General features: G+C 44.0%; 1 protein-coding gene and 1 pseudogene across 3 annotated transcripts; one reads left to right on the plus strand and one right to left on the minus strand.

Moving 5' to 3' along the window:
- Positions 1–8,103: 8,103 nt before the first annotated feature.
- MRPL33 (mitochondrial ribosomal protein L33) lies at positions 8,104–17,110 on the plus strand. 3 transcript variants are annotated; one of them, XM_040623043.1, is made up of 4 exons: positions 8,104–8,336; positions 9,194–9,212; positions 10,927–11,033; positions 12,956–13,834. In XM_040623043.1, exons 1-4 carry the CDS (start codon positions 8,153–8,155, stop codon positions 12,985–12,987), a joined length of 342 nt encoding a protein of 113 aa, XP_040478977.1. In that variant the 5' UTR covers positions 8,104–8,152; the 3' UTR covers positions 12,988–13,834. The 3 variants fall into 3 exon arrangements, with proteins under 3 accessions (XP_040478977.1, XP_040478978.1, XP_008698501.2); XM_008700279.2 differs by lacking the exon at positions 12,956–13,834 and adding an exon at positions 16,805–17,110 and having other exon boundaries at positions 8,217–8,336; XM_040623044.1 differs by lacking the exons at positions 10,927–11,033; positions 12,956–13,834 and adding an exon at positions 16,805–17,110 and having other exon boundaries at positions 8,128–8,336.
- On the minus strand, positions 11,761–13,334 carry LOC103671626 (annotated as a pseudogene).
- Positions 17,111–17,146: the final 36 nt, after the last annotated feature.

A 17,146-nucleotide genomic window follows, 5' to 3' on the forward strand; every position in this document is an offset into this window, starting at 1 on the left:
TCTTTCTTTCTTTCTAGATTTTATTTATTTATTTGAGAGAGAGAGAGACAGCCAGCAAGAGAGGGAACACAAGCAGGGGGAGTGGGAGAGGAAGAAGCAGGCTCCCAGCAGAGCAGGGAGCCCAATGTGGGGCTCAATCCCGGGACGCTGGGATCACGCCCTGAGCCGAAGGCAGACACTTAACGACTGAGCCATCCAGGCGCCCCTTTCTTTTTCTTTTTTAAAAAAGATTTTATTTATTTATTTGAGAGAGAGCCAGCACGAGCAAGGGGGAGGAGGGGTAGAGGGAGAAGCAGACTCCCCACTGAGCAGGGAGACTGATATGGGACTCCATCCCAGGACCCCGGCATCATGACCTGAGCTGAAGGCAGATGCTTAACCGACTGAGCCACCTAGGCACCCGGGAACCATCTTTCAAAGCCCTTGGAGAAGTTGCAGGGACACTCACAGGGCTGTCCCTCTGTGGAACCGGGTTCATTGAGGGCAGTTAGAAATTAGGTTGAGGATCAGGTTAGTGGGGAGGAAGCAGCGATGGAAAGTTCTTCTTCTTCTGAAAACAGTTACTCATGGGAACTTTGCCATGACTGGTATGGCCATTAATGCGGTCATTTCATTTTGCCTTAAATGTGAGATACAGTCCAAGGAGGAAGGAGATGAACCCTTAGGTTCACAATGACTAGTCACCCAGTTTACTTGTGAAATCAAGCAAACGAAGTGGCCTGAGATAGACAACACCGCTTTAAAAAGTATTCTCTTGTGTTCACAGTATTTTACAATAATCATTAGGAAAAAAGGTCTGGGGGGTTTTGAGGAATCTATCAGAAATCTTCAGTCCAATTTGTTACTAGGGCAGAGTGAGAATGAATTTACCTTACTGAAATCCTAACTGCTACTGTCAAGGTGATCCAGAAAGTCTGGATAATGCTACACATAGGAAAAACAAACAGAAATGTTTTCTTTTCTAGACTGGCACCCCTGAAGACTAGGAATAATAGTCACTTCAAGTAGGAGTTATTGATCCATTCCTCTAAGGGTAGTTGATAACAAATACTGTTTGTTCTTTGTAGGACTTAACATTTGCCCAACCTACATATGGCACATGGAATTGGCTGTAACCCACAGAGCCACACTGGTTGCCTTTGACCCCAAGCATGTATCTTACTGACATCTGTTTTGAGCAGAGGAAATAGGAGGGTAATAGAATTGATGCTGAGTGCACTAAATTCTACTCATGACAAACATGTGTCAGGCAGCTTCGTGGAATTACTCCTATAGCCCAGATGAGTTATTGCTGGACCTGGGGCCTCTCTGGTCACCTACCCCGCCACGGGTTGGTTCAGTCCCCAAGTCCTATAGCAGAACTACTTAAGAAGGCCGGTGTATTTTCCTGGTTGCATTGTTCTGTAGCTTTTTAATCTCCACAGATGAGACGGTTTAACATGCTGTGTCTCATGTGGCCAGAGATGTGTTCTGTGATGGCATCAGGACCACTCTTGTCCTGGGCAGAAGGCTAGGCAGAGGTTGGCCCTAGTAGTTAGCACCAGGTCATGGTGGTTCCTGGCTCCACTCTGGCCTCTTGCCTGGCTTCAGAAACTGGATAGTTCCTTTGTCCATTCACTTCATAAATATTGATTGAGCACCTTCTCTGTGCCAGGCCCACAAATATGGCAGTAACCAAAACAGATGGAAATCCCTGCCCCTTTCTGACTTCTGTTTCATTTTAAGAAACTGAGTCTTGTCCTGCCATTTTGTCCCAAATTTCAACGGTGGTTCTCTGGTCAGTAAGCCACTTCTAGAACAATATCTCTCAAACTGTAATGTGCATGCAAATCACTTGGGGGACCTTGTCAAAATGCAGCTTCTGATTCAATAGGTCTGGGGTGGGGCCTGAGATTCTTCACGTTTAACAAGCTCCCAAATGATACTTCTAGGATGCTGCTTGGCTTACGCTTTGAGTGGCAAGGATATACAGCCAGCAGTATCAGCACCATCTACGAATTTGTCAGAAATGCAGATCTTCGGGCCTTGCTTCAGACCTACTGGCTCAGAATCTGTCCTTTAACAAGATCCCAGGAGTTGAGAAACAGCAATGTAGAGCAGTGATTCCCGAAGCATGTACAACATCAGAAGCTACAGGTGACAGTTATAAAATTCCTGTGGGTCTCGTCCCCCCGACCCACCCCACTGAGTTGTATCACCTGGCAGTGAGCACCCCCAGGTGATTCTGATGGATACCAGGTTTGAAAACTTCCAAAGCATTTTCGGAGGACAATGTCTGAGTTTCATGGGACTGGAAAAAGCCTTAGAGATCACCTGATGATAATCATCTGAAATCGTGGGCTCCTCTGGAGTTACCCTCACACAAGTCGCAGATAAGAAACTGAGGCCAGGTTCTTGCCCAGGGTCCCTGGTTAGAATGGTAGAGTCTGGCCTCCAGCACACGCGGAATTCTCCTTCCACCACAGCCCTGCCCCCTACCCACCGCGGGAATGCCTCTCCTTGACTCAGATCCAGATCTTTCCCTACTCCAGCGACTGGTTTCAGCCCATTACCTCTAAACCTCCACACCCTCACCAGCGCTTTATTTCCATCCTCTCCCCACCCGTATCACCCACCGAGCAAACCACACATTTAATTGATTGACTTTCCTCAAAGACTGTTTCTGTCAGCCTTTTCATAATGTTTGCGGCTCTTCTTGGGGGCAGGTGAAGTATGTGGGTGGCAAGGGTGTTTGTTGTCCTCTGGATTTCCATCCATCTTTTAAGAAGGTAGTTAAACTTTCTACTCATCGTCTTCCGTTTCAGCGTCTCTGATAAGTGTTCTGCAGCCTTCTGGAATGTATGTGAGCACCTCCTCTCTTACAGCTTCAGGACTTCCTCATTCTTTCAGATTGGCCATTTTCTCCCCTCCCCACCCTCCTCAGGGAGGTGCTGTTCACCATGGAAGTTAAATGGACGCACTTGGAGCTTAGAGTCTAAGACAGGGGTCTTAGCCCGGCGTCCACATACCCTAGCCCAGTCCTTTTCAATCTTGAGTGTACATTAGAATCTCTTAGGGAGCTTAAAAAACCTGATGTCTGGACTGCACTTAGATCGATTAAATTAAAAACTCAGGGTGGAAAGTAGACATCAGTAGTTTATGAAGCTCCCCAGCTGATTCCAATGTGCAACCAAGGTTGAGGGCCACTGAAAGTCCAGGGACATTGTTTCTAGGTAAGTATATGTGCATTTCCTGGAAAAGCTAAGCCATAGGTTTTAGCAGCTGCTCAAAGGTGTCTATGGCACCTTCCCCTTTCTCTCCTTCCCCTCCCCCCGAGAAAAGGCTCAAGGACTGGTCTAAGATAATAAATAAGCAGGAAGAACTTACCAATTATTAAGGAAACACCAAATCCATGTGTAAACTAAATAAATAGGCATTAATATGCAGAGCAGAGCAGAGCAGAGAAAGTGCCTATTGTTGCTTCATAAGTGAAGAGGACCTCGGGAGTGTTCTGGTTGGTGGGATGGGAGAGTCCCTACCTCTCCCAATTAGCCAGGAAAACCATGTGATTTCAGATGCTGCCTCTCTAGGGGTCTGGTCATATCCCTTAACTCCCCACCCTCCACAGAACCAAAGCCTGACTCCCAACCATAACATCCTGGTTCCTTCAGCCATCCCTTCTGGCTCCTCTCCGTCACTTCTTCACACTCGGACAGGATGCTCGCTGTCCAGTTTTTAGACACTGTGCCTTTGCCTCTATTCTTTCCCAGGTTCCTCCCACTCTTCCTGTCTTGGGGTGGACCGTGGGGGAAGGAAGATTGATGAGACAGAGAATGGCTGGAGAATGTTCCCTGAGGGTGCTTAGTTCATATTTGTCAAAGTGAGTAGGGCAGCCACCTTAGGAGCTCCTGCTTGGGGGGTTAGAGGGATGATGTGCAGAGATTCAGAAGCTCTGGCCTTCAAGGGACTTAGACACCAGTGTGGGGAGGCAGACCAGTGAGGAGCACAGGGAAGCATAGTAGGCACTCTGAGAGGAATATGTGGACATGTTGGGTGGGAGGGGGAGTGGACTTCATCCAGAAAGGGACTGAGACCCAGCAGGCCCCAGTGAAGAGAGATGGGACTGATTTAGGAGGCTGAGGCTAGATTATGGAGGGCACTGAATGCCAACCTGAGGACACCCACCACACAGATCAAACCCAGCTGGTCCTGCCAGCTTTTAGTCTTGCTCCCTCAGGAAGTCTTTGCTGTAATACCAAGCTTTTGAGGCATAGGACCTAATTGTAAAGCTGTCTCAACTGCCTGGAGGTGTCTAAGTTTGGGAAAGTGCCAGCTTTTTGCAGGGAGCCCCCACCTTCTCCTGTAGAGTCCCCCTCCCCACCCTGCCTGTGTTCCCAGGCCCCTGGAACAAGTCACTGACCCTGTAGATAAGAATAGTGGCTGTACTTCCCAACCACAAGTCAGGTGACACATAGGTATGACAGTGGGATGGACAATGGACAGTCAGGGACCCCTCAGAACAGGAGAGGAGGAGGGGAATAGCTTCTGGATGTTGGGTTTGAATCTCACTGCTAGAGGTTGGGAATGCAGTATTAACCGATGTAACATGGACACTGTGTCTAAAGCTCTTTGAGAGTAGATATTCAATAAATGTCCTCCTCCATCTGCTTTCCTGGGCTGAGAATCCAGGTGAAACAGCTGTACCTTTCCCCCACTCAGCACCTCCCCCTCAAAAGAGTTGTGTGCCTCTTCCCTAAGGCCTTCATCCCTTCCACTACGGCTGCAAGGATTCTCTAATTATTCTACACTTTAATAAGGCACAGAGGGCTCATTATGTAAATTCAGGGAAAAAAACCCACCCCAAAACCCAAATCATGAATTGCATCCGTATTAATAAACATTTTAATTAACACTTACCAACTGCCAACAACGTGTTAGATGTAAATAACAGGTGGATGCAGGTTGAAGTAGTGAGACTAGAAAGCCACTGCTTCCTTTCTACTCCATCCAGGAATTTCAGGAAATAGTTCACATGCTGTCTCTTTTTATTTATTTTTTATCTTTTTTTTTTCAGTAGGATCCACACCTAGTGCAAGGCCCAGTGTGGGGCTCAAACTCGTGACTGTGAGATCTAGACCTGAGCGGAGATCAAGAGTCGGATGCTCAACCACCTGAGCCACCCGGGCACTGATAGCTCTTTTTAACTTTTTAAAAATTTATTTCAGTAATCTCTGCACCCAATGTGGGGCTTGAACTCATGACCCCGAGATCAAGAGTTGAATGCTTTTCCGACTGAGTCAGCCAAGTGCCCCCCTGCTACCTCTTTTTAAAAACAAGCTTATAGAGGAGCCTGGGTGACTTAGTTAAGTGTCCGACTCTTGATTTCAGCTCAGGTCATGATCTCAGGGCCCTGATTTCAGGGTGGTGAGATTGAGCCCTGCATCAGGCTCCACACTGGGCATGGAGCCTACTTAAGATTCTCTCTCATCCTCTGTCCCTCCCTGCTCAATGTACACACACACTCTCTAAAAAGCCCCCCAAAGCTCCCCACAAGCTTACAAGTGCTCCTGAACCCTGGAACGACTAGTACACGCTCATCATTGTTTCCCATTTAAACATATTTCTTAATAATTTAACATTTGTATGGTGCCTCTCATCTCAAATTCATTTATTCATTCAGCAGCTAGTCAATATATGTGGTAGGCATTGTTCTAGGCACCAGGATACAGCAGTGAGTCAATAAGACAAAGTTCTCAATTAGGAAGTTTACATTGTGGTGGGCAAAGACAGATAATAAGGAAATCAACAAATACACACACAAAATGTTAAATGGTGAAAAGTGGTGTAGGAAAATATGATGTGAAGTAAGGAGAATAGGGAGTGTGTGTGTATTGCTTTCCTTCTGTGGCCAGGCTTCACTGATGAGGTGACATTTGAATGCTTTAGAATTTACTGATTGATTGCATATAGGGCATGAGAGAAAGAGGTGTCAAGTCGGCTCCTGGGCTTTTTACTTGAGCAACTGGAAAAATGGAATTGTCACACACTGATATGGGGGAAGCCTTAGGGATACAGAGCAAGTTTGGGAATTTGATTTTGGACACGTGATGTCAAGTAGGCAGTTAAATATGCCAATCTGGAATCCAGAGGAAAGGTTGAGGCTGGAAATATAAATTTAGAAATCTTCAGCCTCTAGATTTTTCAAAACCCAAACTGGCTGTGACCATCAAGGGAATGAGTGTGGACAGAGAAGAGATCCAAGGACTGAGCCCTGGGCACGCCTCTATTGAAGGGTGAAAGAGGTGAAAACGGAGAAAGAATTGCTGATGAGGAAGGAGAAGAACCAAGAGAGTGGAGACCTGGACACCAGGTGAAGAAAGTTTTTCAGGGAAGAGTGAGACACTGTGTAAAATAATACTGATCAATGCTGAGTAACAGAAGGCTCGAGAATTGACCATGGGCCTTGGTACTGTAGGGGGTCACTGGGGTCCTCACCAGAGTGGCTTCTATGGAGAGGAGGAAGGAAGGAAGCAAAGTTTGATGCCAGATTCTGAGAGAGAGGGAGAGAGAGAGAGAGAGAGAGAGAGGGAGAGATGTTGTCTTAGTTCATTGACTGGATACTGTTTTTGAAGAAACCAGGTATAGAAGACAATTTGAATATGGACTAGATATTAGGAAACTATTGTTAATTTTTTAGGAGTGAAAATAGTATTATAGGTATAATCTTAGTCTTGGCAGATACCTACTTAAATGTGAGGGGTGAAGGGTTGTGATATCTGCAATTTAATTTCACATAGCTTAGCAAAAAGCCATATCTAAAAAATATCTTATTTATTCAGAATATATAGCAGAATGTTAACGTTTGTTGAATTGGGTATACGGTGTGTTCATTACACTATCCTTTCAGCTTTTTGATATGTTTGAAATGCTTCTTTATAGAAAACTTGGAGAAAATACAGACCGTGGGCCTCACTGGTGGCAAATGGAGTTTTAGAAGACCACAGGTGACCCTGATATACCATCAGGGATGAGAACCACTGATCCAATTCCTCCCTCAACATGAAACTGAGGTGTGAATAGTTGACTTTCCAAAGGACAGAACAAAGGCTAAAATTCATGTTTCTTGGCTTCCAGTCCCTTGTACTTTTCTTGTATATCCTCTAAAGGAATTTCCTAGATAAGAAACCTGACCTTCTTGAACACCTAAAACTCTTTGTCAGCAGATGAATTGCACAAGGTGAAGAAGGATTTGGGCACTTAGGGGGTGTTCATTTGTTAGAGTCAGGTTATCAGAGGACCGAAAATCATTAGAGGGTTAAAAAACTGTAAGGTACTAAGGGCGAGGACAGTCCTAATTAAAAAAAAAAAAAAAAAGAATTGTATTGAAGAGCTAAATTTTCTTTTAATTACTTTTTGTGAAGATAAACATGAGATTGAATTTTATTTCACATTTGTAAGATTTAATATATAGACAAATTCATAGATTAGGAAAAAATCGGAAAGTCCTGATTATTAGTTGGGAAACAAGGTTACAGATGAAGTTCTTGGTGTTGAAAGAGCCCAGGTTCCTTGCAGAGAGACATTAAGAATTAAAGATGCAGATTAGTAGTAGGTCCCAATGTCTAGTGGGAAAGGCATTGAGTTTTGGCAGTCAGACAAGACCTGGGTTGAAATTCTGACTCTGCCATTGACTAGTTTTGTGACATTAGGCAAGTTATGTGAGCTTCCCAAATCTGTTATTCAGCTCCTCTTGCTGGCACTAGGTGCTCGGATACTGCAGTTAACAAGATGCACAAGGTGGTGGGTGCCCTCCTAGAAATCCAACAGATAATTAAGGGGTGGGGGATATTCAGGTGGGGGTTCTAACTCCGAAGGGACTGAGAGCAGCTTTTAACCAGGCAGAGATGAAGTTGGATCGGGAGACGCAAAAGAAGGCAACATTTTAAGGAAATATGGGGGAGCCTGGTAACCTGGAGCAGCTGAGAACCATACAGTTCCTGCAGCTTTAATGCAGGTGGTGGCGATTATTCAGTGAAAGTATGGAACGACCTAACTCTGACCCAGAAGTAAGAGGCAGGGCTTGGGGCGTGAACCTCAGCGCTTGAAACTCTCTCTCTGCTAGGGAAGGGGACTCCAACCTCCAGTACCACAAAAGTAAAACTCCCGGCCTGTGATGAACACAACACACCAGTGGCGTCAGGACCAGAGGCTTATGTGGGGGGCGTGGCTTCAGGCTGCTCTCGACGTCCTCTTCCGGAACAGGGCTGTGCCCCGGAAGCAGTTGTTTGTTCAGCGACTTTGGGTCCATTTAGGAGACTGTGGTAGTGTTGTCACCATGTTCCTGTCCGCGGTCACCTGTAAGTGGGGCTGGAGGAGGCGGCAGGGCTTGCGGCGAGGGCGGGAGGAAGGCGCCGGGACGGTGCGGGGCCGGGGGCGCGCGCCGGCCGGGAAGCGGCCGCCGCGACTCTCCAGGCCTTCAGGACTACAGCGTCCGGCATGCCCTGCGGCGCACCGCCTTGCGGAGCGAGTGGTGCTTGGGGGTCTGCGGCGCTAGTTCTTGGTCTCGTTGCGGTCCGGGACGGGGGCAGTCGAGTCTGGTCGGCAGGAGTGGGGCGCTTTCCCCCGTCCTCCGTACGGATGTGGTAGCACAATCCCTGCACGTTCGAAGTGGGAAAAAAAACCTTAGAATTTTTAGTCCACTGGTTTCGAACTCTGAAGGTGAGGAAATGGCTTGAGAAGGGCAGTGACTTACTCTAAGTCAATACAGCTGGGCTGGGAAAGAAGTTTCTGGCTCCCCGAGGCCGCGCTCTTCCCTGCACCAGGCCAACCTCTAGCTTAGTTTCCCTCCTCCACCTGGTGTGATGGTCGTTGCAGTTTGCATAGGTTAACTTGTCAGACCAGTGGCTTGTTCCAGTGCAGATATTTTGCACCTTAGAAGAGGAACATGTGTAGCAGATCTTAGAGAGATTTGAAAAGTAACCGGTCCAACTGAAAAGAGATTGTGCAAAGCATTACATCCAGAATTGTGTTGGTTGAATCTTTGTCTTTCTAGAATTCTAGCGGGATCTCCACAAGCTAGGGAGTAGTTACTTGAGTGACAACCTATGGCATACTTCGACATTTACATATTTATTACGGACATATGAACTTTGCATAAGAAAGATAATAAGTTGCTATTTTCTTTTCTCTTTCAACCTTCCTCTCTGCGAGAAAGTTGCCAAGAGCAAGTCAAAGTAAGTAAGGTTTTTCTTTTTTTAAAACTTTGTTTTGTTTTTCCAGTGGCTGCCAATACATCCTTATGTTAAACTAAGCATTTGGTCTCTATTTTCTGAAAGTTGGTTTGAGGATTGATTACTTGGTGAATTGTTCTGGCTCTGTGAACTCTTTCAAAAAATATTTTCCCTCCTGCCCAACTGACTTACTTAAGTGAGTGTTCAAATAATTGAAAGAACCCTTGCTGTCTTATTCCTAAACAAACCATCAGGGTTCCCATGCTCTTTTTGGACTACTACCATATTTCTGTTTCCTCAGAGGAAGGACTGAGGGCCATTTGTCTGGAGCCCGCTACAGGAATTTGGCTGAACAAGCTGTGATTTGATTGAACTACAGTCAGTTTTAATGAGTTTTGTAATCCTTTGCATTCATGGAATAAGCAAAAATAGCAAAGATTAAAGATTCTATGCTGCACCAGAGAGACTATAAATACCAAACTGGCATCTCAAAATAAATTTTGTAGACAATAACTGAAGATTTTCTGTGTTAAAAATAGGAAAATTCTTCTCCAGAAAAAAAAAGGAACATTCTAAAGCAGCCTTTGCTTACAACCAAGACACATCCCAGATCATAAAACTAGGTTTTTTGGATTAAAGTTAATGAAAAACATGTAAGTTAGTGTTTTCTCCCAGATAGCTTTTATTCATATTGCTTTTCCCACAGTCCAGTTATTTATGTTAGAATTCCGCACCTCCAGGTTCTATAGGACTCTCCCATGCCTTTGGTTTCTTTAGAGGTACTCCCTGCCTCTCATGTTCTTTGTATCCTTCTTGTGACATCTGTCAAATATGTCTTGCCTTATACCCTTGTATACACAACTCACCTTCCATACTATACTGTTGGTTCCTGCAGTGGGGAGGGGCAGCCTTACAGGGCTTTGCATTTCCTGTAGTGCATTCCACAGAGTAAGCACTTAATAGGCGTTTGTTAAATTTTTTTGAATGAATGAATGTTGTCTTAATTAACAAATATTGTGTGCCTCTTATGTATGAGGCACTGTGCTGGACATTGAAAGGGAGGCAAAGATGTGTAATGTATTTGTAGATGCTATAAATTCTTTTTGGAATTAGATGAGAAATAAAATAGCATGGTCTACATAGGGGAAGCCAGACACATGAAAAAGTAACAGTACAAGGTATTAAAGGGTCTAATGAGGCAAAACATGAGCTCTATGTTTTGGATGACTGTAAGTTAAACGAAATATGAAGGGGAGCAAGGTTTTACATGTCAGCAGTGTAAAAGTTCCAATCTTTCTATTTTGTCCCTTCTGATTGTACTCCTATTGCACATCCTGGAAGATAGGGCTCTTTTGAGATAGCCATCTTTATGATTTCCCAACTGGCCGGCTGGGGTTACCAATACTTTTGTATTTTCCCCCTTCCTGACTTCTGGTCCTTCTAAGTGGTGGGCGTCTGAGTCTGTTCCCACAATGTGGTTTGATTTTGTTGATTGGTTAGTTGATTACTAAGGCACTCTACAATGAAACAGACCTTGGGAATCAGAGCCATTGAAATTGTGGTTTATGGAAAATGTAGGCTTGGAACTGAACCTTCTTAGGGCTAAGTGATATCCCACCACTAATACTACTGTACAGAGTTCTCAAAATGTGCCGTCCTCCCATGACAGATTTTAGTCTATTTCCTCAGCTTGTAATAGCTTATTTTTAAATCTTAGAACCATTCTGGTGAAAATGCTGAGCCAAGCTGGGACAGGTTACTCCTTCAACACTAAGAGAAGCCGACTACGGGAGAAACTGACTCTCTTGCATTATGATCCAATTGGTAAGATTCAGAGAAATTACTCCACAATGAATTCAAATGCTTTCAAGGCCTGCTGCCCTTTCCAGACTGATGCTTAACATGTCTTGGCAGTTTTGTGGTCCCTTTAGCTCTGTAGCATTCAGTGAGTGAGTATTGAATGTTTACTGTAGTGCCAGTTACTGTCCCAGGTGCCGGGATACACGAGGACACATTCAGGCTCAGTCTCTGTATTCTTGGTACTTACAATCTGGTTTGGAAGGGAGAGAAAGAAAGAATAAATAATGTTCTGCTCAGTGCTTTGAGAGACACAAGCAGGATGCTGAGATACCATAAAGGTGGGGAGAGGCAGAGTCCACCTTTATCCTATCCTTTAGATAGGATAGATCTGGAAAGAAACCAGCCATATAAAGAGAATAGGTGTTACTGTTCTGGAAACAGAAAGAAAAGAGTCTTGTCTTCAGATGAGGAGGGAATATTCTCCTGAGATCGTCTAACAGTGGCAAGCGGTTAGGTCCAGATTTGAATTAAAGGAGTATGGTATCTATATTATTAGTGCAGGAAGGTAAGAAATGTCATTTTCCATTTTGTACCATCTGCGAAAATGCCATAATAAATGGTAACTTTAAATGGTCTCAGTAGAGGGGCGCCTGGGTGGCTCAGTCGGTTAAGCGTCTGCCTTCAGCTCAGGTCATGATCCCAGGGTCCTGGGATCGAGTCCCACATCGGGCTCCCTGCTCAGCGGGAAGCCTGCTTCTCCCTCTGCTTCTTCCTGCCACTCCCCCTGCTTGTGTTCTCTCTCTCAATAGCTCTCTCTCTGTGTCAAATAAATAAATAAAAATCTTCAAAAAAAAAAAGTAGATGGAAGTATTTGTCCAAAAGAGGCAAGTGCTCCCAAGGCCAGATTGCCTGCTTACAAACAAAAGACAGCAGCTGATTGCTATTGGTAGAAGCCCAATTTTGTTTTTGGATTTCGTGAGCAGATTTATATAAAGTAAACTAGCAAACAGATTATTTATTTTAAAATTCCAGGCCATTTGTTTCATCTTTGTGCCCTTGGTTCTGAACAGCCTCTCGATAATTGCTTCTTAATAAGAACTGTACTGGAGCTTCTGGGTTGGTGACCGTGTGGTGACTATGGGAGAGACCTGCTGGGAGAGGGTGTAGAGGCTGTGTGCCCCTTCCCCATATCTGCCCTATGCGTCACTTCCATCTGGCTGCTCCTGAGTTGTTAATCACTGGTAGCTGGTATCAAGGTTTTTCTTCTTCTTTTTAAATCATGCTGTGTTATCTTTAAGTATAAAGACTTCAGTCACACCACCTACAGACCATGTTACCCACTGCTCTGGCTGCCAGTCTCTTGTCTCTCCCCTAAGCAGTGGTGAGGCAGATACCCTTTCCATGGGGAAGAGAAATGATAGTTTGTTGCCTTTGCCAAAAGCAAAAATGTTGGAGAGCCGGTGGCAAAGCTCTTGTATTGGCATCTTTGATGTGAACTACATCAAAAGAACCGGGGTGTCTATCTCTGTGATCACACTTCTTCCCAGGTTAGCACCTCTGGTCACCATACATAGATTACCATTGTCAAACCTGATGACATCAGTCATCTTTCCAGTCTCCAAATCAGTCTGAATGGTGTCCTTCACCTTGATGAGGGGATCAGGATAGCAGATGGTGCAAGCATCATGGGTCGCCAGGTGAGGGATTCCCTTCATCCCCACAAAGATCTTCCTCACTTTGCACAACTTCTACTTGGCCTCCTCAGCTGTAATATGATGTACAGCAAAGCGACCCTTGGTGTCCTGCGTCAGACGGAAATTCTCGCCAGTCTTATCAATGCTGATGACTTCCATAAAATCAACAGGGTAGATTATATCAGTTCAGACCTTGCCATCAGTCTTAATAAAACCCTGCGTACAGATCTTCTTTCCTTCCTCTCCTGGTAGGGCATACTTCAGTCTGTTCCTTAGGGAAATGATGAGAGGGAGACATTCTCTCCGTTTATGGGGACCAGTAGATGGATGAAGAGCAAACACAGCGGTCAGTTTATCATCATCCCATGCTTTGGAGCCACCACACACTTTAGATGCTTCTTGGGACCACCAGCCATGGCTATGCTAGGCACGAAAAGAGAGCAGAATTGAGCTGCATTGTAAGATACCCAACTGGTGATCAGAATTGAATTGGTACCAGAATTTTATTTCCCAAAATTAATCCATTATATGATGAAAGACAGATACTTAACCTCATAAGCAGCTTTTTTATTAACTAAGGATAAGCACTCATAGACGCACTTCTGGCCAAGATGGAATAATAGGAACCGAATCTCCCTTCTCCCTGGAAACAACAACAAAAGGACAGTATAGGCAGTAAAAGACAGTGATCCCTGAAAGAAAGGAGACAAACGAGTGTTTGTAAATAATCAGACAAAATGGAAAATTCTGTCTTGTTTGCTTACCTACACAAGCCTCGTATCTTCAGATGTCATGAACACAAGCACCTGTACTCTCCAGGCATCTCTGTTTTATAGATGAGGAATCTGATGCCAAGGATCTTAATCAAGGACACACAGCTAAACTATGTTACAAAGATTTGAACTCAAGACTGTTGGACTCCAAAGCCCGGGCCCTAAACTACTCTGTGTACTCATGAGAGGTTTCACAGGAGGCTGAAACCTACCTACCAGTGCCTGACTTCTGGGCAGGCTCTTAGTGCAAATCCTGGCTAACAGCTGCATTCATAGCTGCCTTCAGTGTTGGTACGGAAGGTCTCACAACCACTGCTGGACCATTCATTATGCTGCATTCATCAATGTCTAAGAAAAATAAAAATAACACCTTCAAAAAAAAAAAAAAGGTCTCTGCCAGTGTGAGGAGGCATATAAAAAAGGGCTCTGAGAAGCCCAGTTGTAAAATTGGATGATTTCCATTCTTAAACACGAATAAAATTCCCTGCTGTTTTCATGGTGTTAAAATTTCTCGTCATTGTTTATCATAATACAGAAGGAATTCTAGGTTTGTACCTGATGATTGGGAGTCCGAGTTTCAGGATGATACCTCATATGGTAGAAAAATTATTAGAATGATAGGGTATGTGTCTTAGTCCTTTTGGGCTGCTGTAACAAATACCACAGACTAGGTGGCTTATCAACAACAGAGATGTATTTCTCAGAGTTTTGGGGCCTGGGAAGTCCTAAGATCAAGGTGCCAGCCTGGTTGCTTTCTGGTGAGGGCCCTCTTCCTGGTTTGCAGCCTGTGCCTTGTTGTGTCCTCACACAGTGGAAGGGCGGGCAAGCATCGTGGGGTCTCTTATAATGCATTAATCCCATTCATGAATACACCCTCGTGACCAGAGCCCCTCCCAGAGGCCCCACTTCCTAATACCAGTGTGTTTGGGGTTTAGGATTTCAACATATGAATTTGGGGTAGGGGGGCCCAAATATTCAGACCATAGCAATACGATACTGAGTTGGTGTGATACTTTTCTCCCTCTGATTTCTTTGTATCAGCTGGTGAAAACTCAAAGTGATGCACTTTACAGTAATTGTTTTTCTAGCATTTAGCTCCCTTAGAGTTTATTTTTAGGAACTTGTACAACATTAATGTTACTTGAATAACCTTTTATATCTTCAGTATGAAGATGTATCAGGATTTTCATCCTTAGTGTAGAGGTGTTAGGAACTTGTTATTTGTCAGATTGATTTTAAGTTTTGAGACTGGGAAAGAACACAACCATGAACAGTTCTGATCATAAGTTGAAAGTGGGAGAGAAGATTCATATGTAAATTTCAAACAGACTGTTAGAACTTTTCTGATAAGGAATGGTCTAAGCCTTGACAGCACAACTTTGCCTTTTCTGAAGAAGAGAATGTTCTGGGATAGTGGACTGCCTGGCTTTCTGCCCACCTACTGAATGCCTTGCAGGCTAGCATGATGATGTTTGCCTTGGGGCCTGCCCCCTTGCCCAAGGTACCAAATAGCTTGGCAGTCCTCCCAGCAAATGGTTAGTTTAAGGGTAATGTTTTGTTAGTCTGCTTTATAAAGGAAATCAGAAAAGTTCCCAATTATTTGAGCATTTCATAGTATACTCTGGCTAGAACCAGCCTCTGCCTTTTCAAACTCCTTTTCCTCATATAAAACTTAGATGCTAATTTCCAAGGAGGAAGGATTAAAGGCTGAGGCGTAAGCTTATTAAACTTTGCTAAATATATGAAGGCTTATCATGAAGAAAATGAAAACTTGTCAGTTTTGATTCCTTGGATGACTAAACAAGACAATATAGACTTTAATTGAAGTAGAATAGATTTAGGTTAGATGTAAGGAAAGAACTTGACAGATTCATTCTTCTATGAATTAGGCAGCAAATATTTTGACAGAAAATTTATGTTTATGATTATGGATAGCAGTGTGTCATTTCAATTCAACTGTATATCTCGCAACAACCCTGTGCGGGAGATGGAGTTATCCACACCCTAGGGAAGCAAACTGAAGGCAGAACATTTTGAGAAATTTGCCCAAGGACTCACAGCAGGTATAAATGGTAGAGCCAGGGTTTAAACCCAATCGTTTCAACTCCATGCTCCCTATTTTTTCTATGACACGGAGCCAAATTCATCTTCCTGTTACTATTTTTTAAATTGGGGAGTGCTGTACAGCATTATAGGAACAGTGAAAACCTTACTGCCCAGCATCCAGTCTCTGATCTTTTATCCAGGCAATTAGTACTTCTTTAAAGATTTTATTTTATTTTATTTATTTATTTTTTAAAGATTTTATTTATTTATTTGACAGAGATAGAGAGCCAGCGAGAGAGGGAACACAAGCCAGGGGAGTGGGAGAGGAAGAAGCAGGCTCATAGCAGAGGAGCCTGATGTGGGGCTCGATCCCAGAACGCCGGGATCACGCCCTGAGCCGAAGGCAGACGCTTAACCGCTGTGCCACCCAGGCGCCCCTAAAGATTTTATTTTTATTTATTTATTTTAGAGCATGTGTGTGTGCGTGCATACACACGCATGCACACACACATACATAGTATTGGGGGGAGGGTAGAGGGGAAGGGAGAGGAAGAGAGAGTCTTGAGCAGACTCTGGGCTGAGCACAGAGCCTGACGCGGGGCTCGATCTCTGACCCTGAGATCGTGACCTGAGCTGAAACCAAGAGTTGAATGCTCAACTGATTGAGCCATCTAGGCGCCCCAGGCAATTAGTACTTTTGTTTTGGTTTTGTTTTAGAGAGCTATCCTCTGTTATGATATTTTCAATCATGAGATTTTGGTTATAATTTTCATTCTATTACCATACTAGAAAATCCATATTTGGGTGTTACACCGTCTCTGGAAAGTACATGGTTTGATGTGTATTTACTCCTCTAGCCAGACTGCCTTTTCTTCCGTGGTCTACTCAGTTCTTGTTGCTTTTTTCTCTGGAGTCCAGCTCTCAGTCTGGTCTTGCTCATCTGCAAGAGTGTTCATTAACTGGGTGAAGACATTTTTTTCCATGTTTTGTTCCTAGTTTTGTTTTTTGATTTGGCTGTTTCACATTGGGTGAGAAATCACCTGGTGGGGTACCAAAGACACCACCGATCAGCTGGGGAGCCTTCCCTTGATTTCCTTCCCATTTTCTCTAGGTTTCTGTGGCCTCTGGGACCGAGGAACTGAGTTTGCAAATCTGTTCCATCCCCATGTCAGAGGAATAGTAAAATAAGAGAAAGGAGAGTGCTTGTGGTCTGATAGGTATTTTTATTTGAAAATGGTGATGAAACTTTCCATCTTCGCTACAACCCATTTTTCTCTTACAGTGAAAACAAAAGTCCTCTTTGTGGAACAGAAGAAAATACGCTCCCTCTAAACAATGGATCGAAAACGAATATGATTTATAAATGAGAAGACTGAGGGCGGGATACTGATTCAGAAATTCTGCAGCATGTAATAAAAGAAGAGGAAATGGCACGGAATCACTGCCTCCTGTGATTTGAAGGCCATTGTGAAGAAAAACAATGTACTGAAAGAAAGTTCTTCATATTAGGACATGTATCATTGCATCACATTTATTTATCTTTCTGGATATTTTTATAGCCCTTAATAAAAAATATTAAAATAGCCTGTGCTATTGTCTCTTAGTGATGTTTTCCCCCACTCTT

This window comes from Ursus maritimus, unplaced genomic scaffold, assembly GCF_017311325.1.
Source record: "Ursus maritimus isolate PB19 unplaced genomic scaffold, ASM1731132v1 scaffold_6, whole genome shotgun sequence".
Lineage (NCBI taxonomy): Eukaryota > Metazoa > Chordata > Mammalia > Carnivora > Ursidae > Ursus > Ursus maritimus.

What these genes read in the sequence shown, in the direction of transcription:
- MRPL33 (XM_040623043.1), top strand. Translation starts at nt 8,153, where the DNA reads ATGAACACAACACACCAGTGGCGTCAGGACCAGAGGCTTATGTGGGGG. An exon ending in CTTGCATTATGATCCAATTG is followed by an intron (nt 11,034 to 12,955) that starts GTAAGATTCAGA and finishes CTCTCCTGGTAG; the next exon opens with GGCATACTTCAGTCTGTTCC.